The sequence below is a fragment of the Sarcophilus harrisii genome, chromosome 3, assembly GCF_902635505.1.
Source record: "Sarcophilus harrisii chromosome 3, mSarHar1.11, whole genome shotgun sequence".
Lineage (NCBI taxonomy): Eukaryota > Metazoa > Chordata > Mammalia > Dasyuromorphia > Dasyuridae > Sarcophilus > Sarcophilus harrisii.
The window spans coordinates 215,523,746-215,536,747 of record NC_045428.1 but is presented as its reverse complement, the minus strand read 5'-3'; the positions used below and the strand labels follow the sequence as shown (position 1 = coordinate 215,536,747).

Below are 13,002 nucleotides of genomic sequence, written 5' to 3'. Positions count from 1 at the left end.
ATTTTCTTATCCAACTCATTTTACAGATGAGGAAACTGAGGCAAACAGCGGTAATCCCAAGATGACATAGCTAGTAAGTGTATGAGACTAGATTTAAACACAGGAAGAGGGGTCTCCCTGATTCTAGGTCCAAAATTCTATCCACAACACCTCCTAGCTGCCCTCAATCTCTAATTCTGATATGTCTGTGTGAGGAAATAGGCAAAGGACTTTACAAAACAAAGTTATTTGATTAAGAATTCATTAAGCACTTACTATGTGCCATGCAGATAGCTGGAGATATAAACAAAGGAAAAAAGATAGTTCTTGCCCTTGAGAAGTTTACAACTAATGAAAGACCCAACTAAATATACATATAAAAACTGTCCTTGATTTTAAAGACAGAGTGAGATTGATTTTTAATACAGCTAAAAAGGAACAGAAAAAAAAAGGAAAGACCGAGGATTATACTTTTATTCATTACTCTAAAGGAGATTTAAAACAAAACACACACCAATGACCATGAACTGATACCCCTACTTTCTCATTTGTCTAAATCCATTATATGAATGCTCTAAGCACTGGGGATTTTCTATAGAAGACCAGAGTCTCAACAATCCAGAGGTATAAATGGAAGAATACTTACAAAAATAGAAATTGCTTACATTAGCAGAAGAGGAAATAGAATATCTAAATAGATCTATTTTAGAAAAAAATTGAACAGTCCCTTAATGAGCCTCCTAAGAGAAAAGCACTAGGATCAGATGGATTTATAAGTGAATTCTATCATGTTTAAAGACCAACTAATACCAATATTAAATAAATTATTTTAAATAATAAGTAGAGATTTACCATACTCATTTTATAAAATAAATCTGATACTGATAACCAAACGAGGATGGATAGAAATAGAAAAAGAAAATTATAAACCAATTTTATTAATGAATAATTGTAAAAATCTAACTAAAACATTAGCTAAAAGATTAAAATATATTAATTATGATCAAGTGTATTTAATACTAGGAATATAGGGATGGTTTGACATAATGAAAACTATTTACATAATTGATTACACTCATAATAAAAGGTTTTAAAAAATCATATGATTATATATATAGTTGCAGAACAAAGCTTTTGAATGAAGTTCAACACCCAATTCTATTAAAAACATTTGAAAGTATTGATATAAATGGATTTTCCCTAGTATTTATCTAAAACTCTCAGCAAGCATTATTTGTAATGAAGATAAACGAGAGGCTTTTTTTCCAGTCACATCAGATGTGAAAAAAAAAAAGATGCCCACTGTGGCCAATATTATTCAGTATGATATTGGAAATCCTAGCAATAGCAATAAGAGAAGAAAAAGAAATTGAAGGAATGAAAATAGGGAATGAGGTGGTAAATTCTCTCTTTTTTTGCAGATGATATGATGAAAAGTTAGTTGAAACAATAACTTTTAGCAAAGTGGTAGTATATAAAGTAAATCTACATAAATCTATTCCTACATTCCTACATTTCACACATACACACAAAAAAACTCTGCAAGAAGAGATAACAACAACAACAACAACAAAAATACCCCATTTAAAATAACTCTAGAAAGTATAAAATACCGGGGAGTACAACTGCTAAAACAAATCTAGGAATGTATAACCCAAATTATATTAACAATCCCTTTTTATTCAAATAAAATCAGATTTAAATATATACAGAGATATTATTTGTTCACAGCTAGACAGGAACAATATAATAAATATGACAATTTTTCCAAAACAAATAGATATGCAACACCATTCCAATTAAATTACCAAAAATAATTTTATTTGGGGAAAAAACACCAAGAAAATTCATTTTGAAAAACAAAAAGTCAAGACTATTTAAGGCAATTAAAAATGTAAAGGAAAGAGGTTCTCGATACTGAATCTTAAGCTGTATTAAACAGCAGTAATTATCAAAACTATCTGATAGTGGCTAAAAAAATAGAAAGATACATCAATGGAATAGAATAGACATACAATTTGCAACTGAATAGACATAACAGCTACAGCAGCAAATAAACATAATAACCTTATATTTGATAAGTATAAAAAGGTTTTAGAACAATAATTTATTATTGGGTAAAAATTGTTGGGAAAAATAGAAAGCAGTATGACAGAAATAGAGCATGGACCAATATCTCACACCATTTACAAAGATAAGGTCAAAATGGATACCCAGTCTAGATAAAAAGAGAAATTTTATAAAAAAAATTAGAAGAATGTGAAACACATGACTTATTAGACTTATGGATAGACAATTTATGAATAAGCAAATAATAAGAAAGGAAAGTTAGGTGTAAAGTGGATAATTTTAATTACATGAATTTTTTTTCTTTTACAAACATAAAAAATAGCCCAAGCCAGAAGGAAAGCAGAAAATTGGGAATAATTTTTATAGCCAATTTTTCAGAAAAGGTCTCATTGAACTCTGTCAAATCTATTAGAATATAAGTCCTTCCACAGTTGATATGTAGTCAAAGAATTTGAATAAGTAGTTTTCTAGTGAAGAAATAAAAAATAATTTACAATCATATAAAATGTTCTAAATCATTACTGATTAGAGAAATTCAGATTAAAACAACCTTGAGGTATCATTTTATACCTACCAGATTGCTTAAAATGATAAAGAGGAAAAGTAACCAATGTTGGAGAAGATGTGGAAAAATTGGGACACTATTTTTTTGTTGATGGAATTGTGAACTGACCCAACCATTTTGGAGAGTAATCAGGAATTATGCCCAAAGAGTTATTAAATGACTTTTATGCTTTGACCCAAACATGCCACTACTTGGTCTATTTTCAAAGATGATTAGAGAAAAAAGAAATAAATCTGTATGATATAAACCATTTATAGCAGCTCTCTTAGTGGTGGCAAAGAAATGGGAATTGCAGGGATGCCCATCAATTGGGGAATGGCTGAAGAATGATATATAATTGTGATGGAATATAACTGTGCTATAAGAAATAGTAAGCTCAATGATATTAGAAAAATATAGAAAGACTTGCATGAAATAGTGAAGAGTGAAATAAACACAACCAATAAAACATTATGTACAGAAACAGGAATATTGTTTTAAGACTTACCTATTATAAATAACCAAATTAACCATAAAGGTCATAAGAAGAAAGATGCTAGCTACCTGCACACTGAGAAAGAACTGATACACACACACACATACACACACACACACACCCCTATGCCTAATCGTCACCATCTCTAAAGCTGAGGCAAGGGAGAAGGGAAGAAAAATTTTTAAAAAATAAATGTACATGACAATTTTGTTGTATATTTGAAAGGAACAGCAAGTTGTACATAATATATTTGCGGTTTCACGTACAATCATTTTTTAAATTGTTCTATGTGGAAATGTAATTTATTCCATAAATTAAAAATAAAATAAAATAAAATTTTAAAAACTGAGAGGTATAAAGACTTCTTGTATATGTTAGTTTCAATTAGCAAATCAATCAATAAACAAAGGAACGAATTAATCTATGCCTGAGTAAATGCATACATAAATAAAAGCTTTGGTAAGACAAAATTTTACCTTAGAGGCTCTCTTCAAATAACTGAAATATGGTAGAGGGAAATAGACAGCTATTACATTGGAAAAGAGTTATAGGACATGAATTCAAATTCAAAGTCTGTCATTTATTACTCGTGTAACCTTGAACCAGTCATAGCTTTTCTAGCCATCAATTTCTTATCTGTAAAAATGAAGAAGTTGGAGTATATGATTTCGAAGGTCATTTCCTGCTCTATATCTATGATCTTGTAAGTACTGAAAAAACTTTCTTTAAAGAGAGTATCTACCATACATACTCTAATACTTTTAAAATCTGCAATTTTACTAATGAGAATATTTATGACACTATTGTAGACTGCAACCCCTTAGTTGTAAATGGTCTTCATAAACTGTTAAGACCAAAAAAAAGGAACTGCTGTGAACAATTTGTTCATGAGGCTTTCTTGAACTTGGTATGTCAGATCCTTTGATAAAAGATTTATGGATGAATTGATGATGATAGAGTTAACGTTCAAGTCAAACTTTTTTTTTTTTTAACTAACAAAGTCCTATCAGAGCTTGCACAGTACTGATATAGCCTTCAAAAACTGTGAGTTATCTGTGTACATTAAAATAGCATCACAGATTTAGAGCTGAAAGGAATCTTGGAGGCAATCTGGTTGAACCACCTCATTTTATAGATAAGGAAACTGATGGCCAAAAATGTGAATATTGAAATATGATAAAATAATACAGGATTGCATGACTGAAGCTACTCCGGAGATGACTTTGTTAAATAATCCATTAAGTCTATCAATAACACATAAGGCATACAAGGCAAGACTTTAGGGTGCTCACCACTGTCAAGAAGGATGTCTTGAACACAGTACATAAAAAAAAAAAAAAAAAAAAAAAAGATTTTACTATTCTCCAAAATATTTTCCTTTGCAGGTCCCTTTGTATCAATTTATTAGAACTCTGAAAAAACTACAAGATCTTTGATATTTTCTTAAAGGTATTAAATCTAACAATTCACACTCAAAAAACGAAGAGAATGGGAAAAAATATGATGGAAAGAACACAGAATTTATACCAATATAATCTGACCAAAATCACTTGACCTTTCTGAGCCTCAATTTATTATCTCTAAGGTTTCTTTTTGTTCTAAATCCTACGGAGGGAAAAATTGCCCAACTCAGGATGTGCATTTGGGAAAGACAGCTGAGGCAATCTACCAGTTTATACCTTTGGTAGGTGACCCAGGTGATCCAGTTGGGCCCATGGTTTAATAGGAGGAGGGGATCTGGATAAGTTGCATATCAAAATTATACAACAGTTGTTTTCTTTTAAAAAATTGTTTCTTTATTCTGCTCTTAAATACCAAAAGAAAATAAATTAGCTTATTCATATATCTGTAGTAGAACATAAAAAAGATGAGTGTATATAAATCTCCAAATCCCTATTACACACTGCTCACTTTTTTAGATGATAAATTCAATATGTTACCATGAAGCACTTTCAATCATACTGCACTGCTCATTGCTACAAAAGCTCCTCTTTTTTACCTACCAGTTGGGGATCCTGGTAGGATACAATACATCATGGAACAGCATATTCTCAGAAGAATCACAATTATAGGTGACCCAAAAATCATAGAAAGATGCATAGCAAATGTCAGTAAGCTTCAATAGATTAACAATGGTAACTTTCATCAGAGGAGACATCATTACAGGGAACCTTTATGATAGGATGAAGAAGCAGGCTGAGATAAATGGCATTGTGTCTTAGATTGGGAAGGTTTGGATTCAAAGCCAGCTTTTAATATATATTGGTTGTGTGACTCTGGTTAAGTCCCTTAATATCTCATTGACAAATACAACTCTAAAACTATTGGCTACAAAAAAAGATGCTGGTCTAAATTAGCAGAGGAGAACGCTCACAAATTCTCTGCCACAGTGAGATCATGGTTTGGGAAAAATCAGTCAAAGAAGTGGATCAATTGCAAGATGAGCAGTCATCCCCAATTGTTCCACTTGTACTCTCCAGACAGTAAAACAACCAGAGGAAAACATCCAGTACATTGATTCAGTTTTCTATAGAGAAGTTAAGTAAAAACAAACAAACAAAAAGTGGACAGCAATCATACAGGATGAGAAGGTGTGAATGAGTCATGATCTGTACTTGTAGGAACACACAGTGATGAGATCATGGATCAAGAGTATCTAAGAAACCTTAAGGGACGAATGAAGCAATATTTTAAGCATGAGATTTTGCCACCTGTCAGCCAACAGAAAGATTCCGACCTAAAAGGGAAGCGAAACATTTCCCTATCAGGCTGATTACAGAGAATCACAGGGAAAATATCAACTTTTGGGCTGTGAGCCAGATTCTCTTCTTAGATTAAAAACTCACTATTTTTCCCCCTAGAAGAAGCATATGCCTCATGATTTAAGCTTATCAGCTTTAGTAACTTTAGCCCTGGATTTTCTGGCAAAATGCTTTGCTTGCCCTCATTTTTCAGGAAATGTTTTACTATCCAGTTTGAGAGAGGGGTTGAATTAGGCTAATAAATTCTTCCCATATGCTACACCCAATAGAACGATGGGGAAAGCCAAGACTACTGCCACTGACACAATTAATGATCATTCTGAAGAGAACTGAAAAGGTTTGACTTGCAGTTAAATATGAAACAGGTTTATGTAATATTTCAATTACTCTTATCAGACTTTCAGAGCAGTTCTCTTTAATGCTAACAACCACAGATATGCAGTGAAGAATGAGAAGGAAAAAAGGAAGGATATTATAAGTAATTAACATTGTTGTTTATTATCATTAGGAAAGAACTATGAGTTGGGAGAGGAATACTTAGGTTTTAATACTGGTTGTGAACTTGGACAAATCATCAAATCATTCTGTTTCCTCATTTATAAATTGAATAAATAAAATATTTATTAAGCACCAACTATGTGCCAGCCACTATGCCAAGAACCTGAGAGGATGGAAGTAAGACTAAATGATTTCTATTCTAAATCTATGATTTTATATGAAGGCATATATTCTTTTTCATTCTTGTCTTTTTATTCATTTCTCCAGATTCAATGCCAAGAGAATGAAGGAGGAGAAATGATAGCCTATGGGATACATATGAGCAGTATTCATACTTTGAGGCTTTCTCTATTTATTAAATGCTCCTGATTAATCCATTTTCTCAAGTCACCTTCATACCTTATATCTGATACAAGTTGAAAGTTTATAAGATACTTTTACAAACATTATTACATATATTTCTTTGTCACACCTTTTCAACTTGAGGGGTAATATACTCTTAGATAAATGTGAACAGTGATCATGAAATGTTTAAATTTCTAATCATCTTGACTCCATTACTCACTTCCTAGGGAATTTTAGTGCATGAAATTTATTTTTTATTTTTATTTTTATTTTTTGGTCTAGACTTGTGATATAGTGGCATAGTGAACTCCTTGTAAGCAAAGTCTCTTTACCAGTGCAGTTTAGTAATACATCACCAACCTACAATGTCAGAGAATTGTCTGAGCACCAACAGGCTAAGTGACTACCCAGGATCACTCAGCCATTATCTATTAGAGGCACAACTTGAACCCAGGTTTTCCTAATGCCAAAATCAACACTCAATTCACTACATCACCTCAGTATATTAGAGATATAGTTCTCTAGAAAGAAGACAAATGCCAATAAAGGGCAGTTCAAATAAAAGTGCTACTAAGCTATGAAGTCATTGAGAAAGAAGGAAGACTTATTAGAATTATTAAGTAGTTTAATGTATTTTTTTTTACTTTAGTTGAATCAGAGTCAAATCTAGATAACATCACTAAGGATTATTTAGGAATTGCCTTTATGTTTATTATTGTTATCACAGAATATTGCTGTATCAATTTTTTACCAGCCAGCAACACTAGTAAGATATCTGATGTCAGGAAACATCATACAATATATTTCTGGGACCTGGACACTATCCAGATGCATAATTTCATCCTTTGTAATTGTATGCCAGGCACTGGGTTCCCAGATTCACAAAGCATAATCATATATAGCCAACACACACACACACACACACACACACACACACACACACATCTATCCCCATCAAATGAATAACCACCTACCTTGAACAACAGCCAGGAGGTCAAACTCTTGACCAGCTTTGTAAGCCAAAACACATGCTTGTAGAGATCAGTGTTCACGACTCCAGGGTCTACTACATTGGCAGTCACGTGACTCCCTTCAGCTGCCAGGAGCCGCTGTAGTTGATAGGAGAAAAGTACCAGGGCAAGCTTGCTTTGGGCATAGGCTCCACAAGGTGAGTAACAATGCCTGCAAATGAAAAGACAGGTTACCATGAGGAAATTTCAAAAGGTCTGATCATGTCACCTTGATTACTTCACCAAAATGTACAAAAAAACCAAAGCACATCCTAAACAGATGCTTCATCACTCAGTTAATGAGATATTTATTTCATAAAATAATTGTTACATGGTAGAAACATTGTTTCCTGATTAAATTGAAAGTTAACTTGTAATTATATATATTTGCATGTATACATACAGTTATATAGCACTTTAAGGTTTATTGTTGTTCAAGAGTTTTCAGTCAGTTTTCTGACTTTTCATGACTCCATTTGGTATTTTGTTGGCAAAGACATTGACATGGTTCACCATTTTCTTTCCTAACATTCTACAGATCAGGAAACTGAGGCAAACAGGACTAAGTGATTTGCCTAAGGTCACACAGCTAACAAGTTTCTGAGGCTAGATTTGAACTCAGGTCTTCTTGATTCATGGCCTGGTGCTCTATTCACTGAGCAACCCACCTGAAGTCACCCTTTTTATTAATATTAACTAATTTTATTCTCCCAACAACCTTGGGATGCTGTTGGTGGATGGTAGTTGCTGTCTGTTCTTGAAAATGGCATCATTATGTCAGTCTGTCCGACTGCGGCTAATTGGACTAAGATGAGCTCAGAATGCTCTACCACAAATCAGGCACAAACAGTCCCTGGGAACATTTTGGGTGGACACTTTACTTTTGTACATCTCGCATTTCTTCTGAGCTACTTCCACCTGTTTTGCTCATACAGCACTGTGCCTTCTCTTCTGAGGGCATGCCATGCCATGCCAAATAGTTCTGTGAGTGTTTCCCATGTTGCACAGTTCTAAAGTTTGGAGTCTCCCAGTATCACTTTTCCTGACCACCACATGAGTGCAAAATCCCCCACTATTTTATACAGAACTCACAAAGGGTCAATGCTAATACCATTACCTTAAAAGTTACCTAATCTAGTTCATACATAAAGAAAGAATTCCCTTACAACAATGAAACTATTTGCTGGAACATGCCATTGCTGGGGAAACATCTTTCCAGAGACACTTCACTTCACTTCTGAATAACTAATTGTTATGAAAATTTTTCTTAGATAAATAGTAAACTTGCCTCTTTGCAGTGTCTACTCATTGTATCTACATACTTAAGCCTTCTTGGGACAAGCAGAATGCATCTAATTGCTCTTCTGGAAGGCAGCTCTTCAAATACTTAAAGGCAGCTAAAATGACTTTGCTCTCTTCCAACTTTTCCTATGTCTGAGCAAAACAGCTCCAATTTTTTTTAACCAATCCTTGTGTATAAGCAGTTAGCCATTTTATATAGCTTCTCATACAAGTGAAAGACTGCTGAGATAGGGTAGGAGAGTCATAGAAAGGAGGTAGGGGAAAAAGTCCTTATTTATAAAACTAAAACCAATCATTTTACAACATTAAATTTCCAGGAATAAAATAATCTATTATTATGAAACCTAAATAAATTATCAAAGAATTTTACCAAAACTTGTGACTTGATTAACAACAATATATAAGGTGAATTGCTAAAAAGATTCCCACTATGTAGCTGAAAGGAAGACAATTCATATACTCACGAGCATGAAGATGAGAGGCAAGTAGATGTCAGTTTCCTTCAGGGTCTGTTCATTTTTGGATTGTCTTTGTTAAAACCCAATCATAAGAAAATGTCTTTCTGCAACTACTGCTAAATTAAGGAGTTCTTGTATCTGAGATACTACCCTATCATTTGCTTAATAATAAACCAAAAAAAAAATCTTTCCAATATTTTGGGCTACCTTCTCCAAAAGTTCCTATTTGTAACAAATACCATTTCTCCCATTACCTTTGAATTTTGGGGAAATGTTCCTGTGTCAAAATTTAAAAATTGTTTCATCTCTTAAGTTTTAGTTTAATATCTGCTTTGGGATATTTTAGGTGACAGACTAAATCACCCTTGTAAAGGAACATAAGGCTTGTGGCAAATGTTCTCTTCATGAAAACATGTATCCTCATTTTAGAAATTTAGTTTTTAGGAACTCCTACTGAATCTTTTGACAACCACTGAAAATAAGAAAAGCCCTCTTTTCTATCAAATGTCACAAGGAAAGAAAATATTTAAACATGCAGAATTTTTCTAACTTATTCTCTTTAATCCTCAAATCATTCACTGCCTTTTTATTCACCAGTTAGAAAGTTATTTTTTAAACAGTAAATGGGAGATTGCCTCAGCTCTTTACTTTTGTCTCAAACTGGCTCACATTTATGTCCTTGTTATCTAGTAATAGCATTTTCTAGTCTTTTGTAGTCATATCTCAGTTACCATTTACCTAGGTTTTGATACAGTGTCTAGAACATTGGATATGTAGAAAGAGCTGAATTCAAATTTTACCCAGATACACACTAGCTCTGTAATCCCGGGCAAATTATTTATCTGTCTACCTCAGTTTCCTCTTCTGTAAAATGCACCTGCCATCCAATGTTGTTGTGAATATAAAATGAGATAATATCTGCAAAGCTGAGGCTGAAAGCAGTTTGTAAACTTTAAAATACTATCTAAATGATTGTATCCCTAGTACTTAGAACAGTATCCAGCACATAGCAGGTGTATAATAAATGTTTACAGATTAATATTATTATCACCAACATAATGGTGTCTGGCACTTGTATACCACTTTTACAACGTGCATAATTTTATTTGATGCTTACAGCAACTTTCTGAGGTAAAGTAAATATTTTTATACTCATTTCTTGCCAATTTAGAAACTGAGATCAACAATTTATCCACTTTCATAAAATTGTGTTTTCTCCCAGAGGAAAGTCTTAAAACTTCTGTCACACTGGGAAATTTGCACTTCATCAGCTTTTGTCTCTGCCCCAGGTGATTTTTGGGCAGGACAGAAATGGTCCATCTAGATATCACTTCTCCTAAGAGGACCTCACAGCTACACATATGGCCCAGTTCTTCCATCTGTTTCTCAGTTCTCTGGCTGAGCTCTATTACATCACAGAGTACAGCTAATATCTCAGCTATGATAAGCTTCTGTCTTTTGATTTTCCATGGCACTGAGGAGTTAAGAGTTGAGTTTCCCTGAAAACCTTGGGCAGGTGTGATAGATGGTAGTGTGAGGGATAGCTATATGAACACATCAGGGGTTAGAAATCAGCCTTCTCTGCTGTTCGGTCATCCTATTATTATCTTATTAGGGTTCTTGGTCTCTTAGATTTTGAAGGCAGCCGAGATTGCATTCTCCTTATGCATAATTTAGCAATTTTGGAGACATTTGAGATTATTAGATTAAATGTGTAACCCTCCATCATATTGGTCATGTGACCCAGCAGCATTTATAAGCACTTATCTTAGGCCCTGTCTTTATTATTTACACTTCACCTGATTGGATCCAAATGCACCTCATACTTTGTGGGTGGTTTCTGGACATATTCTTCATTATTTGTGTGAATACAAGCAGCTTCATGTTCTTGTTTTTGAGGAGAAAAATCAGCAAATTAATGAATTAGGGTTCCGTTTTATTTGTTCTATTGTAAAGGATAATAACTTAAGACAAATTCTATATTTAATGACAGATATAGGTATAAATATGAACAAACATTGAGTAAGATTTCAGAAATTCAAATATGTGATCATTTACATATGTTGTTACTGGCTTCAATGACACAGCAGTGTAAAGAATATCCTAACCTTTGAATTTATTATTTTTCCTTCCTGACTTCAGATTTTGAATATTCCCTATTTGCCTGTATTTGGTTTTTATCTATATTACATACCTATATATGAAAATACAAAAACAATCTCTTCCTGGTTTTTAATTTAATTACTATAAAATAAAATTATATGCTTTGTTGTTTATCCTTTGTTTACAAAGAGGACCAATGACACAATGAAGTGCTTTTGACTTTTATATGAATTAGATTTAAATGAGACAGAGTTGTATGGAATGGGCAGATGAGATCAAATGAATTCTAAGTGAATAAAGAAACGGAAAATATCAATACTTTTACCATCATGCAATATGAATACAGATATTCAAAATCCCTGTGTAACAAACTCTAAAGGATATTCAATATATTTTGCTAAAATTACATTTTTATATCAAATACAAGCTGGAAATAACCTTCTCACTCTGGAGGTGACAAGGATCAAACAGAGTTGATTTCCTAATATCCCCCCAGTGAATTAGTAAGACAAAAATTCTTTTATTCTTTCTAATTTGGGGTTTTATTTTTACATTGTTGACTCCTTTTGGTGATTTTTATCCTCTTCCTTTTGTTAAATGGTTAGGAAAGTTAAGGTAGGGAAGAATAAGGGAAGTTAGAGTACTTGTCATATGAAATTATCACTGCAAGAAAAAAATTTGGAGCTCAACTACAGCTCAGATTAATTCATATCTTGTTCTTACTTGACATAAAATAATATTATCACTTTGTGGGCTAATTGCTCTTTACAATTTTCAAAGAGAATGCAACTACCTTATCCTATTTAAGTCTCACAATAACTTAGTAAGATAGGCAGAGAAATCTGTATTACTTCCATTTTTTTAAACAAACCGAGACTCAGAGAAATTAGCTGACTTGCCCATAATCATATAACTAACATATAAAGCTAGGCTTCTGATTCTTGGTCCAATGACCTTTTAAATTATGTAAAGCTTCACTCCTGAATATATTAAATACAGAGATCAGAGAAAACATTTGTTGTTTGTGGTGTTTTTCTTCTTTATAATATAAGATGAAGGTTCTCTCTGGGAGAGAGGTTTCTTTGGGAGGTTTTCTGGAGGCAGCTTTAGTTTCAGTTAAGAGTAATAATCACCCAAATGCAGCCAGGTGCTAAAAGTTCTGATCTTTTATTGTCTCCAATATAGCCCGGTTAGTTTTCTTAGAGGTCTCACTCTCTCTCCTTGTTTCTAAGAGCTCTTGCAGCTTTATCCTTTGCTTCTGCTTCTTTCTTCAGCCTCCAGTCAGCACCAAGGTGGAAGGTGCAATGAATCTCTCTTGCCTCGGAAAGAGGTCTTGTGGGCTTCTGCTGAACAGGCCAAAGCTCCCTTCTTCAATATAATTCAGCCGAACTATCAACTTCTTATATATCATTTCCCAAAGGTTAACTCCTCCTCT

At 33.3% G+C, this 13,002-nt stretch overlaps 1 protein-coding gene across 1 annotated transcript in view; it reads right to left on the bottom strand.

The window, feature by feature from the left end:
* The window catches only part of DHRSX (dehydrogenase/reductase X-linked), a 126,832-nt gene that overhangs the window by 58,470 nt on the left and 55,360 nt on the right, over positions 1–13,002 (bottom strand). The window contains exon 3 of the mRNA XM_031959054.1: positions 7,669–7,876. Coding sequence (XP_031814914.1) covers positions 7,669–7,876 — 208 coding nt within the window. The remainder of the gene's footprint in view (positions 1–7,668; positions 7,877–13,002) is intronic.